Source organism: Puma concolor, chromosome A2 (assembly GCF_028749965.1).
Source record: "Puma concolor isolate L17-30 chromosome A2, mPumCon1.1.hap2, whole genome shotgun sequence".
In the NCBI taxonomy this organism is placed as follows: Eukaryota; Metazoa; Chordata; class Mammalia; order Carnivora; family Felidae; genus Puma; species Puma concolor.
Genome location: NC_141668.1, coordinates 74,565,603 through 74,587,184, shown reverse-complemented (window position 1 = coordinate 74,587,184; position 21,582 = coordinate 74,565,603). Strand labels below are relative to the sequence as shown.

General features: G+C 38.0%; 2 protein-coding genes and 1 pseudogene across 9 annotated transcripts in view; 1 reads left to right on the top strand and 2 right to left on the bottom strand.

The window, feature by feature from the left end:
• Positions 1-9,596, bottom strand: part of KRIT1 (KRIT1 ankyrin repeat containing) — a 42,313-nt gene extending 32,717 nt beyond the window's left edge. The window contains exons 1-3 of one of the 5 annotated variants that reach the window (XM_086696426.1): positions 9,235-9,596; positions 4,125-4,228; positions 3,028-3,187 (exon numbers count right to left, since the gene is read on the bottom strand). In XM_086696426.1, coding sequence (XP_086552552.1) covers positions 3,028-3,187; positions 4,125-4,226 — 262 coding nt within the window. In that variant the 5' untranslated portion in view covers positions 4,227-4,228; positions 9,235-9,596. Of the gene's footprint in view, positions 1-3,027; positions 3,188-4,124; positions 4,229-6,531; positions 6,553-9,234 lie in introns of those variants that run through there. The other 4 variants (XM_086696428.1, XM_086696429.1, XM_086696430.1 and 1 more) reach the window with 4 other exon arrangements.
• Positions 9,597-9,612: 16 nt separating this feature from the next.
• On the bottom strand, positions 9,613-10,318 carry LOC147583267 (uncharacterized; annotated as a pseudogene).
• ANKIB1 (ankyrin repeat and IBR domain containing 1) overlaps positions 10,152-21,582 on the top strand; it is a 148,346-nt gene continuing 136,915 nt past the window's right edge. For 3 of the 4 annotated variants that reach the window (XM_086696413.1, XM_025929646.2, XM_086696419.1), the window contains exon 1: positions 10,152-10,289. The gene's annotated coding sequence lies outside the window, so the exon portion shown is untranslated. Of the gene's footprint in view, positions 10,290-10,322; positions 12,961-21,582 lie in introns of those variants that run through there. The other variant, XM_086696411.1, reaches the window with a different exon arrangement.

Below are 21,582 nucleotides of genomic sequence, written 5' to 3'. Positions count from 1 at the left end.
TCCATTGTTTAATTGCGTACTTTGCAAATGACAGATGTAATGAGATCTGTTGTGGGGAAAAAATAAAAGCACTGACTACAAGTTGGGAAATGAAGGTTCTAGTCCTAACTCCTCCACTAATGGCAGTATGACCTTAACGAGTAATATCCTATGTCTGCATTTCCATTTTACAGATGTGAAGATGACCATATACCAACTCACAGGACCAATTTAAGAATTTCATTAAAGGCCACCTGGGTGGCCCAGTCAGTTAGGCACCCAGCTTCAGCTCAGGTCATGATCTCTCCATTCCCGAATTTGAGCCCTGCATCGGGCTCTGTGCTGATAGCTCAGAGCCTGGAGCCTGTTTCAGATTCTGTGTCTCCCTCTCTGTCTCTGCCCCGACCTTGCTCATGCTCTGTCTCTTTCTGTCTCAAAAATAAACAAACATTAAAAAAAAATTTTTTTAAGAATTTCATTAATAAGTAGGTGTGATAGTGTTTTTATAAACAATATATAGCACTGCACAAAAAATTAAGGTATAACCACTGCTATTATAAAGTCTTTGTGATTTACATGTGATGCTTGTATAAGGAATCCTCTTACTCTACAAAAATATTTCATATATTTAGAAAACTCAATACAAAAATTATAGTCAGGATGTGGTATGGCTTATTATAACTAACATAACTAGTTAGGTTAAAGTTCGCCATTTTAATTTCTCTTATTAAAAGCTCCTAGAGGTGCCTGGGTGGTTCAGTTGGTTAAGCGTCCAACTTCAGCTCAGGTAATGATTTCACAGCTTGTGGGTTCAAACCCCGCATCGGGCTCTGTGCTGACAGCTCAGAGCCTGGAATCTGCTTTGGATTCTGTCTCCCTCTCTCTCTGCCCCTCCCCCGCTCATGCTCTGTTTCTCTCTCTCCATTTCTCTCTCTCTCAAAAAATAAACATTAAAAAAATTTTTTACATCTCCTGGAAAATCTTCTAAAAGCACTACCCATTTCTCTGGGCCAGAGGACATCTTTGTTAACAATGACACCACTCCATCCCCCTTCTGGGTGAATGGACTGAGTGACAGAGTATGGCTAATTCACATAACAAATTATGACTCGTCTGTCTTAGCTCAAATATGTGATCTGGATATATGTCTCAGGAATTTGATCTCAGGATCAATCCTGATAACTACAACAATTTGGCAACAGAACAAGTCTAGATGAAAATTTATCAGAGAAGTTCAAGACTAAGGTAGAAAAGACTGACAAATTTGTGGCGTCCAAAAAGAGCCTTTTATGTGCCTTGATCACCAACAAGGATAGTCCCCTTTTTAGCTAAGATCAATTTCTAGATCATTTTATTAAAAAATCAATCTGATGATTAGGGAAAGGAGATCTCTTTAAGGGACTTAGAATATGTATCAGAGATCTATAAATTTATGCAGTAACTTATTATAACTGAGTTGTAAGGCCTTAGAGCCTCTACCCTTCAGGCCCCCTTAGGGAGATTACCTATTAGAAAGGTAAAAAAAAATATGGGAGCACCTGGGTGGCTCATTTGGTTGAGCGCCTAACTTTGGCTCAGGTCACAATCTCATGGTTCACAAGTTCAAGCCCTCTGTCGGGCTCTGTGGAGACAGCTCAAAGCCTAGAGCTTGTTTCAAATTCTGTGTCTCCCTCTCTGCACCTCTCCCACTTATGCTCTGTCTCTGTCTCTCAAAAATAAACATTAAAAAAAAGGTAAAATATGGTGAATGATACTCTAAAAATTATGAATCAGAGGCTTACAGTTCAACTGTCTCTAGACAACAAATACCCAAAATAACTAATAACTGAAACCACAGGATTCAACCCTATCTCTGCAACATAAAGTCTCTTTACTGAAAACAGATGAATTAAACAATTTCTAGACAGAGTAACAGAAAAAAAAAAAAAAAACACCACATAGGCTTTAAAAAAAAAAAAGTAGGCACAGAGAGGTATGCCTTACCTCATCAACAACTGTTTTCAACAGCTATTTGACTGAAATTGGCTTTAGCTTCTTAATAATAATGCCTGAATCTTGGACATAGTTTATAATTTTTGTAACTTTTTTTTTTTTTAACATTTATTCATTTTTGAGAGACAGACAGACAAACAGAGCGTGAGTGAAGGGGAGGCAGAGAGAGACACACACACAGAATCTGAAGCAGGCTCCAGGTTCTAACCTGTCAGCACAGAGCCCAACACGGGGTTCCAATTCACTAACCACGAGATCATGACCTGTGCTGAAGTTGGACACTTAACCGAATGAGCCACCCAGATACCCCAATTGGTTAATTTTTAAACAGCTTCCTTATAAATAAAAATTGTAGTTCAAAGACACTTAAATTGAGAACTATATTTCTCGTAAAAGTGATTTGAATTTTCTCTTAGTTTTCAAGACACCCCTTGGTTTCCTACCCTACTGAACAAATCATTAACACTGCAACTTATTTAAATATTTTTCAACTTAAAAGAACATTACAGTCAAGTTATTTCTTGAAGGGCTTTACTACACCTTAAAAAAAGTTTTCTGAGTCTTTTTCAAGCTTTTTTCTTTTTTTTAACGGAAAGGAACATAAAAAGAAATTGATTTTTTTTTTTCTTTTTAAAGATTTTATTTTTGGGCACTTGGGTAGCTCAGTCAGTTAAGTGTCCAACTTCAGCTAAGGTCATGATCTCACAGTTCATGGGTTCAAGCCCCACATCAGGCTCTGTGCTGACAGCTCATAGCCTGGAGCCTGCTTCAAATTCGGTTGTCTACCTCTCTCTCTGCCCTTCCCCCACTCCTACCCTGTCTCTCTGTCTCTCAAAAATAATAAACATTTTTTTAAAAAATAAAAAATTTATTTTTAAGTAATATTTAAACCCAATGTGGGACTCGAACTTACAACCCTGAGATTACTGAGCTATCCAGGCTACCCAAAGAAATTGATCTTAATATATTTTTAAAAATATCTTTCTCCACAATGAGTTGAAGGAAACTGTATTAAAAAAAAAAAGAAAAAGAAAAAGAAAAGAAAAAGTTTCCTACCTCTGATACCCTGGTTTGCAGGAGAAATTGGTTTGGTAGTTTCTACTACATAATCCAATATGCCTTGTGTTACTTCACTGTTGCCTTGAAGTTTAGTTTCCAATAAAACTTTCTTTCTCTTTTTTTTCTGTCCTTCAATGGGAACTTCATGCAACAAAATCTTAGATGAGAAAAATATTAAAATTTAAAATAAAATTTACTTGCCCTAGATTATAATAAGCCAGCAGTCTTTCTTAACCCTAGCTTCATATTAGAATATCCTGGGAAGCTTTTAAAACAATAGCAATGCCTAGCTTCATCCCAGACCTATTAAATCAGCATGTGTGGGGAGTGGGGCCCTGGTAGTGAAAGTTTTAAAGTTCCCCAGGTGATTCAACAGTACTTTCAGGATTGAGAACTGGTAAGCCAGAGCATTACTGAAGCAGCAACCTCCTGAGAACCTCTGCAATATCCTTTAATAGGTTTCAGATAACTAACCTTAAGAAAGCAATTTAAGCTAGAGAAATTAGCTGGAGTTAGAAGTATTTTATGATGCCTAGAATCTGTCGCATAGAAGAGATAATTCTGTTTTAGGTTTTGTTGTTGTTGGGTTTTTTTTGGCCTCAATCACGTTTATTAGTATATGTAATACAATTCCGAACTACAGAGAAGTAACTTAATTGCCTAAAACTTTAACTAAAGTTAAAAAGATATTTTAAAATGAACTGTTAAAAAAGAGTTCTTTGGGGAAATAACCAAGAACAATATTTACATTGGAACTTGGAATAAGCTGACTTTTGCAATGTTTTGTTTAATTTTTGAGAGTCATTTCATAAATTGTACTTTTTAAAAATTATATTGATACATTATAAAGAAAACACAAATGACTGCCTTTAATATCTAATAATTTACACCTATCAATTAAAAAATGGTCACAAGGCATGCAACAGATAAGCAGACGGTGAGGAGCAGAGATTTTAGAAACATCAGTTCTACTTTTCCAAGATCTAGGTTGTCAACCAAAATTCACAGGATATGAGAAGACTATATATGTAAATGAAAATAACCAAAAATGACATTCAATAGTAGCAAATCAAATGTTAGTAAATTGTTCTCACTTCATAGGACTTAGCTCTGTATTCCCGAGAATTGAGACTGGCAGTATTCTTTGGACGAATAACAGCAACATATGCATCTTCTATGTTTTCTGGATTTCCCATTGCTTTATAAAACAAACAAACAGAAATCCTCTGAAATACTAAAAAACATATAATCAACATAATCAGTTTGAAAAACAATTTCAAAAATAACATGTTTGTTTTTCTATCTTAGAATATATATACTACCTAAAAGGCAAGCCAGAGATGACGATCTTAGCACTGAACTATTCAAAATCTTAGCTTATAATTTTAAGATTTTCTCATGTTCCTTTTTTCCTTTTCTGTGAAAAAATTTAATGGAGATAATAATTTTGTATGTCTAAACTGTGTAAGAATCTGCCTTTTGGACCTAAAAAAAAAAAGATTATAAAATGTCTTATAAATCCTAAGCAAATAATGACCTGAGATAATAATTCAGAATTCTACACACTTATTTTCCATAAATTACACCAGTAAATGTCATATTGTTAAAAGCTTGGAAGCTGGAAATAGGCAGCTGCCATTGACATTCTCTCCAAAATCTTTAGAAAGAACTTCAATATTTGACATTTGGATTAGCTAAAATATACCTTACAAATTTTCTTTGGAGATGCCTATTGCAGAATCAAAAACACTTGGTCAGTTGATAAAATCTTTCTGATGATGATTTAAGAATCTTTTCCACTTCCATTATCAATTCCCTAGATAACTCCAACTTTTTCTTCCAAATATGTATTTTACACATGCACATGCACATGCTTGTGTGCACACACACACCTTTTCCCCAGACTAATTTAAGTATCCACTGGTGAATTTCCAAAAAGTATTTGAATTTCAAGCACTTTCTTGGTTGTTTAAAAAAAAAAAAAAAAAAAAAAAAGACACTGTGTTGTGAATACATTGTATAACATATGCAGCATAATTACACAAACCTTTTTTTCTGTTAAGCACCTAAAAGAGAAATCAAGTAATCCTTTATCTTCTAGACACAATATAAAATAATCAAAACCTGTGCTGATAAACTTCCATTAAAAAAATGGGGAGGGGTGCACCTGGGTGGCTCAGTCGGTTAAGCATCTGACTTTCGCTCAGGTCATGATCTCACAGTTCGCTGGTTCAAGCCCCACGTTGGGCTCTGTGCTGACAGCTCAGAGCCTGAAGCCTGTTTCGGATTCTGTGTCTCCCTCTCTCTCTGCCCCTCCCTCATGCATACTCTATGTCTCTTTCTCTCTCTCTCTCTCTCTCCCTCAAAAATAAATAAACATTTTAAAAATCTAGGAAAATACTTTATTAATACTCATAATTTCTCTGGAATATATAGTACTACACAGTCCACTCACCTTTTAAAACATAAACAAATGTGATGTAATAGAAAAAAGGCACAACCATGAGGGTTACGGTATTTTGTTTTTACATCATTTAATGTTAACATATCCTCCAAATATTCTAAAAATTGATTTTCAAGAAATATTCATACTTGAATATTTTAAATACACACATTTTCAGTGACATGAAAGAAGAAAACAAAGGCTTAATTAAGTTAGGAAAAGAACAAAAGTTGTTAACATATCAAGGCAAAACTGCTAAGGCAGAAACACATGCAGAGGGATTGGAAAAGAATAACTTGAGCTAAAAAATAATAGAGAAAGGTATAACTACAGTTAGCAATATGTTTAGACTGAGTTTTAGATAAAAGTTCAAGTGACTAAGTATAGGAAATAGGTGACATTTTGTTATGGCTCATTCTATTCTGAAAAATGCTTAGGTATAACTGGTAATGTTCCAAGCGATAAGGTCTTACAAATATATAGAAGTGGTTCTCAACTAAGGGTGGTACCCTACCTGGGATCATTTGAAAGCATTTCTGGGTTTCACTTTGGAAAAGTAGGGGCATTTCTGGTTTTCACTTTGGAAAAGGGGAGGTGTACAAATGCCATTTAGTCCCCATGGGCAGGCTTGTTACATTTCTTTGCTATTCCAGAAAGTTTAACAAAACATCCTTTTTTTTTCCCCAAAGGAATGATTTTCTTTTAGGTTTATTTATGGGAGAGTGAGACAGAGAGAGAGAGAGAGAGAGAGAGAGAGAGACAGAGGTTTATGAGAGAGAGAGAGAGAGAACAAGCTGGAGAGGGGCAGAGAGAGAAAGGGGACAGAGGATCCAAAGCACAAAGCCTGCTTGGGATTCTGTCTCTCCCTCTCTCTGCCCCTCCCCGACTCTCTCTCTCAAAATAAATAAACTTAAAAAAAAAACAACACACATTTGCTATATTGAGTACAGATGAACAAACTAGAGCCTTTTACACAGGAGAAGAAGAGAAGATTCAGGATGTGAATATGGGTATTGCAAATTTAGTAAGCAGAAGTCAAAGTTGACAAGATGACTCACCAGTTTACAAAGTACACGCTAGTAGAAATTACCAGCAGTGGAAACAAAAGCAAAAATGAACTGCTGGGACCTCATCAACATAAAAAGCTTCTGCACAGCGAAGGAAACAATCAGCAAAACTAAAAGGCAACCGACAGAATGGGAGAAGATATTTGCAAATGACATATCAGATAAAGGGTTAGTATCCAAAATCTATAAAGAACTTAGCAAACTTAACACCCAAATAACAAATAATCCAGTGAAGAAATGGGCAAAAGACATGAACTTTTCCAAAGAAGACATCCAGATGGCCAAATGGCACATGAAAAAATGCTCAACATCACTCATCATCAGGGAAATACAAATCAAAATCACAATGAGATACCACCTGACACCTGTCAGAATGGCTAACATTAACAACTCAGGCAACAACAGGTGTTGGTGAGGATGCGGAGAAAGAGGATCTCTTTTGCATTGCTGGTAAGAATGCAAACTGGTGCAGCCACTCTGGAAAACAGTATGGAGGTTCCTCAAAAAATTAAAAATAGAACTACCCTACAAACCAGCAATAGTACTACTAGGTATTTATCCAAGGGATACAGGTATGCTGTTTCAAAGGGGCACATGCACCCCAATGTTTATAGCAACACTATCAACAATAGCCAAAGTATGGAAAGAACCCAAATGTCCATCAATGGATGAATGGATAAAAAAGATGTGGTATATAGATACAATGGGGTATTACTCAGTAATCAAAAAGAATGAAATCTTGCCATTTGCAACTATGTGGATGGAACTGGAGGGTATTATGCTAAGTGAAATCAGTCAGAGAAAGACAAAAATCATATGACTTCACTCATATGCGAACTTTAAGAGACAAAACAGATGAACATAAGGGAAGGGAAGCAAAAATAATATAAAAACAGGTAGGGAGACAAAACATAAGAGACTTCAAAATATGAACAAACAGAGGGTTACTGGAGGAGTTATGGGAGGGGGGGATGGGCTAAATGCGTAAGGGGCATTAAGGAATCTACTCCTGAAATCATTGTTGCACTATATGCTAACTAACTTGGATGTAAATTTAAAAAGAAAATTAAATTAAAATAAATAAATAAATAAAATATTTCACTTATAAAAAAAAAAAGGAAATTACCAGCAGCGATCAGAAAGTATATCTTCGTAAGTAAAAACCAAAAATTGGGATGTTATGTTAGGTCTCTGTAAAATGTTCCTGAGACAGAAAATGATCCCTTTTCTTCATCCTTAAACAATGTTTCTCAATCTTTTGTTTAACTCCCGTCAACTTGAAATAACCAAACCAAGCCAAACCCACAAAATGTTTCTATTCACATAGTTGAAAATCACTGAGAAAGCATATTTTTTATCCCCACCAACCAAAGTGATTTTATCAAGTTGTCCTTAGGTTTTGTTGCTTTCATTTTCTCAATATAACACTTAATATGTTTTAAAAATAATGTGAATAATGCTTACAATGCTTACTATGTACTAGACATTATGTTAAATGCTTTACATACATGAATTCATTGTTCCCCCCTAAACCTGATGAAATAGGTATTATTACTGTTATCCCCACGTTACAGGAAAAAAGCTGAGGTAGAGTAGCTAAGTTATTTGACCCTTCCCTATTCCCTTGGAACAATTCACTATTTTATAGCATTATAACGTTAAAGAGAAGAGATGGCAACTAAATTATCAGTAAGAATTCCTCCATAGGGATTTATTGACCATAGAAATTTCATCCTTTTGCTAAAAAGAGAGGAATTATTAATAAAATAGAACAGAAAATAGCCATTGGTGCTACTTCTAAGTAAGCTTGCTTCCTCCTTGTCCCTCCCACCAATTCTAATCATCACTTATCATCAAGGTCAACAAGTGTCACTGATAATTTTCAAAGACTTTCTTTCTGTTAAGTGACATTCCGTTCTGTAACTTAAGATATTTAATAATCTTCAAATTGCTTTTGAAGGCAATTACACTAAATATGGCTAATACAGAAGGAACTAAGTAATACTGACATCGGGAACCAAATGAAATCCTACAGTGAACACCAATGTTACTTAAGGTTATTTGGGGGAGCATAATTTCATACATAGTGTACTAAATATGCTGTGTATCAGCTGCCACTATAGTTCTGCAACCCAATATTTAGGTGAACCAACTAACAGTAAAGCATGGTGTGAGGGCTGGAGAAGATCATGGAATGAATCGTTTTTATACTTTTTTGAAAACATATTTGAATTTTTGTCATTTCCCCCAAATAAGATGAGGCCACCAAGGCAGTTAAGAGACTATAGATTCAAAGAGAAAGAAGCATTTGCAAACAAATTGTGAAGGCGCACAAGTTCTCTAAGCGAGTCAGAAGGGAATGGGAGTGAGATCCTGAGTTAGGCCATCTAGATCAATAATTTCTTTTGAAGATAAATACACCATAAATAAAAAGCAGAGAAACCCCAAAGCCTCAAAAGATAGAAGTGTTAAGAGGTTAGATGAGCTGGAATGACAAGTTGTGAATTGCCTTCCCCGAAATGACAAAAACAAAAACAACAAAAAAAATCTCCAACATTCTGCCAGATTTTTCCTCCGCCACCACCCAACGTCCACTACCGGGAAAGGACGTGCACGTCTCTTTGCTCAAAGAGCTGCCACCCCAGAAGTGGCTCTGGCCTCTTTGTTACCACTTTTAAGAAATAAATTCCTTGCCTGGAGAAACTAGATGTGGAGGTAGTTCAGCCTCCCACCTCTGTTTTCCCTCGCGGGAATCTGGTTCTCGCTCCTCCTCGTCTCACCCGTGCGGGCGGCCGAGCACTTCCAGGACCGCTACATTCAACTCACTGGGTGGGACAGTCACCTGCGGGGCGGGGTGCTGTCACCGCTTTCTCATTCCTCCTTCCTTCTCTTTCCCAGCAGCCAGGCCTAACTTCCTGTGACAGGAAAACCCTCCGTAGCCACCAGAAGCCTCCTGGAGCGTTCGGCCGCTCTTCCCAAAATGCGCCTCAAGCGCTCGAGTCTCTGGACTCGGAGAAACTCTTGCCGCCTAGTTCTTTATTGGCCTTCCCTCTACTCGCATCTCAGCACCATATCACACTCTCCCGAAAGTAAGGGTTTCCAGGTCTTCAAAAGCCTTTGATTTCCATATCGCCGCTACCGGGGCGAGGAAATCACTTCCGGGTTTATGCGCCTTGCAGCGTCGCGGTTGGCGACGGAAAAGCTTCCGGGTCGACGGATTAGCTGCTGCCGTTCCTGCTGCTTCCCGCTGGGGTTGCGGGCTGTCTGGTGCTGGTGGTGCCGGCGGCTCGAGGACGGGGGTGGCAGCGGCCGGCACGCTAGCGGCTGAGCCGGAGGCGGGGGTGGGGAGGAGGGCGGCCCAGGCTGCGTGCGCGCGTGCAAGGCTGGAGCATGAGCCGGACTTGACCGCGAGGCGGAGGCAAAAGCCACCGCCCCCTCTTCCCCTCTCTTGAGAGAGGCGGCGAGGCGGCCAGAGAGGGATGGGGGGCGCCCGCCCAGTCTGAGCCTCGTCGCGGGTGCCTCCGTCTCACGCAGCGTTCCTCGCGGGCCTCTAGTGCGCACCCTCGGCCCCAGCAGCCTCTGCCCGGCGCACTCCGGCCGGCGAGGAGGGGGCACCCGCCTGGGTGGGTGGGGCGGGAGGGTACCTGAGGTCACCTGCTCGGCGCGAGAGGCTGAGGCGGCCACGGCGTTGGCAGAACTGCAGAGCTTCGGGGTCCACCTGACCCTTATCCTCAGCCCGGGAAGTAACCGTAAGTCTCAGCTTCACCATACGAATGTGTTTGAGATTATCTCAACCCTTTTTGGGCTCTGAGTTCGGCGCTGCCTAGTCCACGCCCTCCCGGGTCTCTTACAAATGTGTCTCCTTCCTCTTGTGGAGGATTGTACCTCTGCCTGTCCCCATCCTTGAATAGGCAACAGCCTCTGTTGGTCCCATGGGGCTTTTCTCCCAGTGAATTTGCAAGTCTCCGTGGCACGTCCCATCCTCGTCCAGATGCAATTCCTTGTCCCTCTGTCCTCAAAGATCTGTATTCTCCCCCTTTTTCTATCTGTATCCCAGACCTCGCAGCCTCCCCCGCCCATCCTTTAAGACGTGGAAAGCCACGGGTTGGGCAAATCTCGTGAGCTAGAGGGTCTTGAGTGGATGGGTGAAAGTGCTCTGTGGGGTTGTGATGGGTGGGGATAGGTGCAGATAGCTCTATTGGACCTTTATTTTTGCAGCGTCTGCCACCAAAACAAAAGGATGGGTCTCTCCTGGACCTTCATTCCTCACCGTAACTGTGTATAGGCTCTTTTCTGTGCATTACTGTTTGAGTCGCAGGAGATTGGAACTACAGCTGTAATTAAGCATCTCCTAAGGAGGTTTTAAGAATTAGTCTCAAAAGCTCTATTCACACGGAATTTGCATATTAAACAATCTTGTATTGGAATGAAGACCCTTTCCAGAAGAGCTTTGCTAGTAGATCTAAGAAATGAATGTAAAAACAAAAGTCTGATGTTTCAAATATGTTTTTTCATGTCTTTAAATAATTTTCAGTGTTTTGGATTTACATTTAGTTCTTAATTTATGAAGTATGTGTTTGTGTTTGTTGAAATAAATTTTCTATTGGAAAGTTTTGCATTGTCAGTGATTAAAAAAAGTGATTTTTAAAGATCATGTCAGATTGTATTGGTAAGATATTATTTTAAGTCCTTAATTCCAGAGAGACCCATTTTTACTGATTTGGATCAGCCACCTACAGATATTACACATTTTGGCCCCTATGACCTTACTGCTTCTTAGTTAAAAAATAAACGAAATGTTTATTTCCAGATTTCCAGCTAAGCATTTTTTCTCTTCAAAATTTAGTTTGCTTTCTAAACTGCCACTGCAGAACTTTCCAGAAATTAGATTAAAAAATAATTGTAATATTGTCAGTGGCCTTCATGCTTTTGACACTTTACAGGGCACTGCAGGAAGCAAATAATAATTTAAGAATAATTTTTCTCTGCATGTTGCAGGTTCCTTGTTACTATTCTGTAAACTGTTCTGTAATGTAAACTGGTAGCTTTGTCATTTTTTTTTTCCTGAAGACATAGTCATTTTGTTAGGAAAGGTAGATGTGTTTAATGATGATTTTTATTGTTGTTTTCAAAACCTTCTTCCAGCAATTGATTCTGGATTATTATTTGATTTGTAACTTCACATTGTTCACAGATTTTAGTTTGAAGTAGGCTCAGGAGATGTAGCTCTAGCTGTCTGTCTAGAAGTTTACTTTACTGGCTTGTTTCAGAATCAAGCACTGAGTGTATTATTAAAGACGTGATTTGCTTTGCATAAAATTGATCAGTTTCCAAATAAAAGTGAGGTGATGGGCCATAACTTAGAAAAGCCTTTTTTTAAAAAAAAAAGTCTATTGATCCCTATTATCTTTGGAAATAGAGTGGGGAAGATAGGACTGTATTTTCGTATTATACTTTTCTCCTTGCCAGCTGCACTGAGAATTTAGAGTTTTCAGTATGAAAATGTTGCAAAACCATGCAGATTGTGCCATAAGGATGAGCTCTAACAGGTGGCTGCTGAGACAAGGGAGAAAATTTCGTTAGCTACTCTTTTGTATTCCGGTAGCACTGCTCATTTTTGAGAGTTGATTTTCAAGATGAACTTGTGAAAGTGAAATATGTATATTTACAATGTACTTGTAAGTAAAAGTTCCGAGGTAATTTTTCTGTATAAATAGATGGAAAAACTTGAATTAAGCTTATCTGATTCTCCTTGAATGGAATTTAGAAAATATTCCTCAGTGCCTTGGGTGCTTTTTCACTCTTTGAGGATGGATACAACAGTTATTTAGATGAAATTTAAAAATACTTTTCTTTTTTTTATTTATTAAAAAAATTTTTTTTAATGTTTACTATTTTTGTGAGGGAGACAGAGACAGAGAGCAAGCAGGGAAGGGGCAGAGAGAGAGGGAGACACAGAATTGGAAGCAGGCTCCAGGCTCTGAGCTCGCGGCATAGAGCCCAATGCGGGGCTTGAACTCACAGACGGTGAGTTCATGACCTGAGCTGTAGTCGGCTGCCCAACCGACTGAGCAAACTAGGCACCCCTAAAAATACTTTTCTATAATATTAGACTTCATATGTGACACATTTGCCAAAACAGAATTGAGAGTGATTCTGTTATTATTTAAAAGGCCAGTCAGAGGAGTGTCTATGCATGGTTCTAAAAATGTTTCTCTATTTTCTTTACTTTCTCAAAGTGACTTGCTTAGGGAATAGTAATTCTTGGACTGTAAGCTTATTTTTCAGACCATCTCAGGCTACCTCTTTTTTTCTTTTACAGATAACTTCCTTTCATATTCACTTCATGTCAGTAAACCTTTATTGAATGCCTACTATGTGTGCCAGGCACTATGTTAGATTCTGGGACTACAAGTTTAAGTAAGAATTCCTTTTCTTATCGAATTTGTCAGTCTAGATTCTATCCATCTGCCTTTATAGACATCTCTAATAGGTTTTGAAGTCACTTCACCATATTTCAGGGTTGTTTCACATCATTTCTATGAGAATAAACACATTTAATGCCATTTACTGAGTGCTTGACTCACACTAGCCACCATGCTAAATGCTTTATATACATAATTTCATTCAATTCGTATAATAGTCATAAGAAGTGTTTTATCTCCATTTAAAAACCATACAGATTCTGATTTATAGTAATACTGAATGTTGTTTTACTTGTAATATGCTAGATACCTCCATCAGGAAAAGAAGTTGTAATATAGATATAGCAATTTTTAATTCTCTAATGCTTTGAATAGAAAAATTCTCATTTCATAAGGTATTAATATCTTTTATTTTCTAAAGCAGATGAGTTATGTACTATAAATATAATTTTCAGTAGTTATTGAAACCTTCGAAAAGATAATTTGGAAGTTCATTATGGTTAATTGTATTATAGATCTTCAGGTACATAACTTGTTTTTTCTTCTAGTTTAGCAATGGGATCAACAGCTTATAAAATGTACCAAAAAAATTCTCCAGGAAAGATAGGATGTTGAGCTATATGAAATCTATTCAGCTTTTTAAGTTTTGAGTTTAACTTTGACAACTGTCTGATGTCTTGAAGGTTTGAATACATTTCAGTGAAAATGTCCTTCAGGTTTAAAAATCTTTAAATATATATGGTTTATCCTAATGATTTAATATAGTTCTATCAAATCATTTTCCAAAGTCTCACTTTTTTTTAATGTTTATTTATTTATTTTGAGAAATGAGAAATGGGGCAGAGAGAGAGGGAGAAAGAGAATACCAAGCAAGTTCTGTATGGTCAGTGCAGAGCCCAACACGGGACACGGGGCTCAGTCTCTTGAATTGTGAGACCGTGTGACCTGAGCTGAAATCAAGAATCTGATGCTTAACCTACTGAGCCACCAAGACTTTCCTAACATTAAAAAAAAAGGGTTTTTTTTTTTAATGTTTTTATTTTTGTGAGAGAAAGAGCGTGCACACAAGCAGGGAGGGGCAGAGAGAGAGAGAGAGAGAGATGTAGAGGATCTGAAGCAGTTTCTGTGCTGGCAGCACAGAGCCTGATGCAGGGCTCAAACTCATCAACCATGAGATCATGACCTGAGCTGAAGTCAGATGCTTAATCAGCTGAGCCACCCACACATCCCACCCTCACATTTTTTTTTTTAAAGATGATCTTCCACTGTCCATTGTTTTCTCCAAAAACCTCACTTCTATTCTAAACATTTTATTCTGTTTTTGTTGGTATGTTTGGTTTGGTTTTTTACCATAAACTCCCAACAGTTTGCCATTCTTTAAGTTAAGGCCTTTGCTACTGGTTACACATTCTTCTGTTTTTAGGACTATAGAGCAGATAATCCTCCTTCAAGTTCCTAAGAAAGATAATCCTTGCTGTTTTCCTGTTCTCAGACGTATTTTCACTTGACAGACAGTTTTTCCCTTTCTGTGTAGCAGAATTCTTGTTACTCAGGTCACTGTTTTCTGATTAGACCAATGTTGAGAATTCCTGTTCCAGTATATAATAGTGACTAAATTATAAATGCATTAGGTGTTAGGACCATAAAGATGAGTAAGTCAAGATTCCTTTCCTCATTGAACTGTAAAATGCCTGTTGAAAATCCACGAAGAGAGGAAACTTCATTTAAAAACTCAATGATGCTCTTTTCCAAATAAGCCTAAAAACATTGTCCTCCTTCTTAACCTATCCCCTCAGAGTATTATAAAGGAAAGTATGTAAATAAACATATTAGGCCAGGGTTTTTATTCTGTTTTCTGGCCTCTGGCAGAAAAAAGTGATTTACAGAAAAGGTAACTTTCTCTGACTTGCAGGAAGATGCCAGAAGATAGCAAAGAACTTCTGTATTCCCTTCCCTCAGATTTCACCACTGTTAATATTTTACTGCATTTCTTTTATTGCCAGTCCTCTGTTTCCATACATAATGCTACATACGTGTGTATATATGTGTGTAAAAAAAAAAAAAAATATATATATATATATATATATATATATATATATTTATCCTGTATTAGTCTTTTTCTAAACATTTTGGAGCAAGCAGCAGATATGGTGTCCCAGTACCTGTAAACACTATAGTGTCTATTTTTCAAAAACAAGTTACTCTGTTATATAACCAACATATAACCCTCTAAACCAGAAAATAAGCATTGGTACAACACTACCATCTAGTGCAAAGAACCAATTTATATTTCATTGGCAATCCGAGCAATAGCTCATTCTTTTCTGGTCCAGGATTCTGTTCAGGAATACATTTTACATTTAGTTGTCATGTTTCTTCAGACTTCTTCAGCCTCATTTTTCCCTGTCTTTCCTGTCCTTGACAGTTTTAGGAAGCACAGGCTCTACATTCTGTATGACCCTCAGCCTAGGTTCGTGTAATATTTCCTCATGACTCCAATCAGTTCATGCATTCCTGGCCAGGAATACCACAGAAATAGGTCTGTCCCCTTCTTAGTGCATTGCATCCAGAGGCATATGATGTCAAACCTTGCCACTGTTGGTGATTAAAACCTTGATCATATTGAAATCCTTTTGCATTTGATCAGTATTTGTGGAGAGGTATTCCAAAATTATGCCAGCATCTTGTTTCTCGTCAGACATCTGTACTACTAGCCTTAATGTGGGTATCAGTGAAGGCTCTCACCTTAATTAACCACTTACATGATGATTGCCAAATGAAATTCCTCTATTTCTATTATTCCTTCTACTTGTATTAGTTGGTATTTTTTTGTAAGGTGGAACGTTCCTTTCTCCCCCATTTGTGTATTAAATCAGTAAGGACTCATGGATTTCAATTTTATTTAATTTGTTGTGATTTGTTACTATTATTACTTACTTTGCTGTTTAAATTATTCCTGACTTAACCCATGGGAGCCCCTTCAAGCTGGCTTATTTGCCTATTTATCATTCTCCCATCTCATTCATTCTGCATTTCTGGCAGAACATGCTGTTCCTTGTTCATTCTGTACTTTGCCTGGTCTAGCCCTGGAATCAGCCATATCTCCAAGGATCCCTGTTTGGTCTTTGTCATTGTTGTTTGTTTTTGTAAAAGATGGTATTTAAAAACAAAGATTTAGGGGCATAGGGGCACGTGGGTGGCTCAGTCGGTTAAGCGTCTGACTTCAGCTCAGGTCATGATCTCACAGTCCATGAGTTCGAGCCCCGTTTCAGGCTCTGTGCTGACAGCTCAGAGCCTGGAGCCTGCTTCGAATTCTGTGTCTCCCTCTCTCTCTGCCCCTCCCCTGCTCATACTCTGTCTCTCTCTGTCTCAAAAATAAATAAAAACATTAAAGAAAATTAAAAAAAAAAGATTTAGGGGCTTAGTGTGCTCTTGCTTTCTGGGGTGTCATTACTTATAGGTACTAGGAAATGTGTGACTACGCAAGTATGGTTTGCATACATGCACACATATGTAATACACACATATATATCCATAATTTTTTCTGTATCTAGGTGTATATTTTATAAAACCATAAGTTCGTCCCTGTACTTCCAATTCCAGTCTAATACTCCAGGATTTTTTCTCACCTTCTTTCTTTCCATGTTTATAAATGCCTTCTCGGGGCACCTGGGTGGCTCAGTTGGTTAAGCGGCTGACTTCGGCTCAGGTCATGATCTCGTGGTCCGTGAGTTCGAGCCCCGCGTCGGGCTCTGTGCTGGCAGCTCAGAGCCTGGAGCCTGCTTCTGTTTCTGTGTCTCCTTCTCTCTCTGCCCCTCCCCCATTCGCGCTCTCTCTCTGCCTTTCAAAAATGAATAAATGTTAAAAAAATAAGTAAATAAATAAATAAATGTCTTCTCTGGCAGTAAGAAACTTGGCTTCACATTAGCTTCAATATAGTTATCATTTGCCCAGTTGTTCGACTTGCTCAGTATGTTACCATTCTCCCTGCCATGTAGATCATCTTCTACCACCCTCCATCATTGACCACTGGGCCTGCTGGCCTGTGCTTTTTTCGTGGATCTGCAACCACTAACTGGGCCCACAATTCTGTGCAGCTCCGTGTCTCCATACAACACCCATTTTGTCCTTGCCTCCAGCCTGTTGACTCACACCTCTGCTGGCTTTCCTAACATGCCCTCAGTGCCCTTTATCTTCAGGCAGCATGCAGACTACTTTGCATGGCCCAGTTTTTCATTTGTTAATTTTTTTTTTTTAATTTTTCAAAGTTTTTTATTTATTTTGGGACAGAGAGAGACAGAGCATGAACGGGGGAGGGGCAGAGAGAGAGGGAGACACAGAATCGGAAACAGGCTCCAGGCTCTGAGCCATCAGCCCAGAGCCTGACGCGGGGCTCGAACTCACGGAGCGCGAGATCGTGACCTGGCTGAAGTCGGACGCTCAACCGACTGCACCACCCAGGTGCCCCTCATTTGTTAATTTTTGAGTATATTTCCAGGATATCTGAACATACATATATATCATGAAATATATATATAGTTTTCCCACATAGAAATGATAACATACTATATTAAATGTTCTATGCTTTGTTTTTAACGATTATATGGTATTCCATTGTGTGTGTGTACATCCAGACACACACGCGCACACACGCACACGCACGCACACTCACACACACACACACACACACCCCTACCTACCTATGGCACAATGATTAATGACCATAAATTCCTTCCATCCTGGCATGCATTCCCCTTTGCATTGTGGCTTTGCTGCTTCTCCTGTCTGGAAGCAGAATCTGTTTCTCCATCTCTTGAGTCTTGCTGACCTTGTGATTTGCTTTGAACGATGAATATGGTGGAAGTGATGTGTAAGAGCTGGAGCTTAGTTCTTAGGAGGCCTTCAAGAGATGATTTCCTGCAGCTGCCATATAAGGAAGCTGGGCTAGCCTACAGGAGGATGAGAGGACTCTTGGAAGAGAACCTAGACTCCCTAGTGGACAGCATTACCAGCAAACATGAAAGTGGACTCTCTTGGATCTGCTTGCTCAGCTGACATTTTAGCTGAATGCACTCAGAGAAGAACCCACAGAAGACCCAGAGGTGAAACCAGCAAAAAAAAAAAAACAAAAAAAAAAAACAACAACAACAAAAAAAAAACTGCCCAGCCAAACTACATAATTGTGAGATAAAACATAATTGTTTTGAGGCATTAAGTTTAAGGTGTAGTAATAGATGTCTGAAACCATATCTGTGTTCATTTTGGACATCTAGGTTGTCTCTAGTCTTCTATTATGAACAGTATTGCAGTGAGTATCTTATACCTAGTACGTGTCATTTTAATTTTAACAAATAATGCCAAGGGTGCCTGACTGGTGTAGTCAGTAGAGCATGTAGCTCTTGATCTTGGGATTGTAAGTTCAAGCCCCATGTTGGGTGTAGAGATTGCTTAAATAAATAAACAAGAAAGAACGGAAGGAAGGAACAGGAAGGGAGGGAAAGAGAGAGAGAGAAAGAAAAGGAAAGTCAGATTATTTTTCAGTAATGTTGATGCAGTTCTTATTGCCGTCATTAATGACTGAGAGTATTTCCCCTACAAACTAAACATTGCTGATTTTTGTTTTTGGCAATAAAATTAGTAAAAAAAAAAAAGTTTCTTGTGGTACTTAATTCTGTATTTGATTAACTATTTGTGTAGCTGACCATCCTTTGTTCTATTTGTCGGTCCTTCTGATTTTTCAGTTCTATGAATTCCTTATTCATATCTTTACTCATTTTTTCCTATTGGATTTTTTTCTTACCAATTTTTTTGTTTTCTTTGATATGTTATGAATGTAATCCTTTAGCTTTGTTTGCAAATATGTTTTGTCAGTCTGTCTTTTGTTTTTAGTCTTAGTTTATGGCATCATTTGCCATACATTTGTTTTTTTGTATTTCATATAATCATTGGTGTCTGTCTTTTTCCTCTATGGCTTCTGCTGTTCCTGTCTTGAGACTATCTCTCTCCTATCCTAGGTAATTTAAGCTTTTTCCTAAATTAAATTTTCTCCTAACTTTATATTGTCTTACCTATCAATTAAGAATCATGTTCAGTTGCTCTAAAAATCTTATAAAAAGAGTGGTATAAATAAATTAGGGGTATCATTTTCCTTAAGTAATGAGAAATTAGAAACAGGCCGTCCAGAACTGTTATGGTGGTTCCATAATGCTATCAGGAATTCAGGCTCATTTGTCTTTCCGGTTCAGTCATCTGTAGCAGGTGCATGTCAACTTTTGGTCCCAGGATGGCATTCCAGGCTGAGAAGCAACTTTTTTGTGTTTCTTCTCTTATCATTCATTGCTCTGCTTATTTTTACTGAGGATCAAATCCAGTTTGGTGACTATAATTTCTGGGGATGAGGCCAGCACAAAGCAGGTCCCCTGATAATAACAAGTTCTTGTGAAATATTTTCTCTGTTCTTTGAAAGTAATAATGCTCATTTTGTCTTCTGTGTCATAATAAACGTATGTACAGAATAAGGCACCAGAATCTTTTTCTTTAACCTACTAGGCAGCTATGGTTTTTTCCCCCCAAAATTATTTATAGACAGACAGGGAAATAAACATGATTATATTATCAAATTGGAAACTAATGATTTTGAGAACATTGGACTTTATCATTATGTTCAATAAATAATATTAATTAAAGGTGTTTTATGTGTCAGTAACTATGATAGTGCATATAAAATTCAGTACAGTGGGACCCTTGTCCCAAAAAGTTTACAGATAATTGGAGAAGCAGAATAAACGTTTCTAGTATTAGTAGATAGTAGATACATTTCTAGTACATATTCAGTATTAGATGGTAAGTTGGGTGTATTATCAATTTAGGGAGGCAGGACATCTAACTATGTTAGTTAAGAGTTGAGGAACTGTGGCTTTTGAGACCTGAATGACTGGTAGAAGTTAGCCTATTAAAGAGGAGCATGTTAGGGTCATGGGAAGAACATTCCAGGAGCTTCAGTAATTCAGAAGTGGGCCTGAGTTATAAGAGATAGGGTAGGATGTGATAAATTCTGGTTTGGGCAGAGACTTTCCCTTAATTCCTTAAAGGCTATGAGCCTTGGGAAAGTTTTAAAATGGAATTGGACAAAATCAGATTTGTCTTTTGATAAAGGTAAGCTAGTTGTAGTTAAGGGGGAGGGTGCTTTAGGGAGTGGAATCTGGAAGCAAGGGCACTTATTAGGAGTTTTATCTGATATATTAAAATCTATTCCATATTAGGGCTATCTGGCTGGCTCCATCAGTAGAACATGTAATTCTCAGCGTCGTGAGTTTGAGCCCCATGTTGGGCAGTGAGCTTACTATAAAAAATAATAATAAAATCTATTCCATATTAGTTAAATATCTGTTGAACACATGTGGATATGATGTGAGTGATACAGAGATATATAAAATGTACTTCCTGTTCTCAAGATGTTTATATTTTAAAATAACTAAAAACTTAAATATATCAACAATGTAAGGCAGAATACTAATATTATGGCTTCTGTCCTTTAAAATGAGGGCAACTAAGGACTAGAAATAAAACGTGAACCCAGTAGATCTTCATGGCTCCAAAGCTCATATTCTTTCCACGTGGAAGGTGTGCTACCTTCCACAACACTTATTTCCCCTTAACTTATTTATCAGAATGTTGCTTGTAAGTTACCGCAGAACCCTTGTGAAATAAGATTAGAGTACAATTAAAATGGTTTTCAGCTTGGGGCGCCTGGGTGGCCCAGTTGGTTAAGTGTCCATCTATTGATTTCAGCTCAGGTCATGATCTCATAGTTTGTGAGTTACAGCCCCGCCGTCAGGCTCCTCAATGGCAGTGCAGAGCCTGTTTAGGATTCTCTCTCTCCCTCTCTCTGCCCTTCCCCAGTTCATGCACTCTCTGTGTATCTCAAAATAAATAAATAAAACTTTAAACAAATTTTTTTTTAAATTTTATTTAAGTTTTATTTTTTTTAAATCTACATCCAAATTAGCATATGGTGCAACAATGATTTCAGGAGTAGATTCCTTAGTGCCCCTTACCCGTTTAGCCCATCCCCCCTCCCACAACCCCTCCAGTAACCCTCTGTTTGTTCTCCATATTAAGAGTCTCTTAGTTTTGTCCCCCTTCTTGTTTTTATATTATTTTTGTTTCTTTTCCCTTATGTTCATCTGTTTCATCTCTTAAACAAAGTTTTTAAAATAAATTTAAAAAATCGTTTTCAGCTTGGGGCACAGAGTATCAAAGGAGCTACACTCTAGTTTTCTCCAGGCAGTCTTCTGTGTTGAATGGGGTATAACCAGGAAGGTAAGTGTTGGTCAGAAAAATTGCCACATTATCTGAATGAAATAGTTGCTGTAAACAGTCTTGAGATTCATTTCTGGGAAATTTAGTATTGAACTGATAGGACAGTGGAGGACAAGATTCTGGTGCGTGCGGCATGCCACCTCACTAGATAGCTGCAGAGTGTTCTTATTAATGTTAAGGGTCCTTTTCTCCAGTTAGTATATAGAGCACAAAATGAGAAAAAGGCATCACTATTGCAAGGAAATAAAGCAGTGATGGGTTTCTTTGTTTCAAGTTTATTTATTTATTTTGAGAG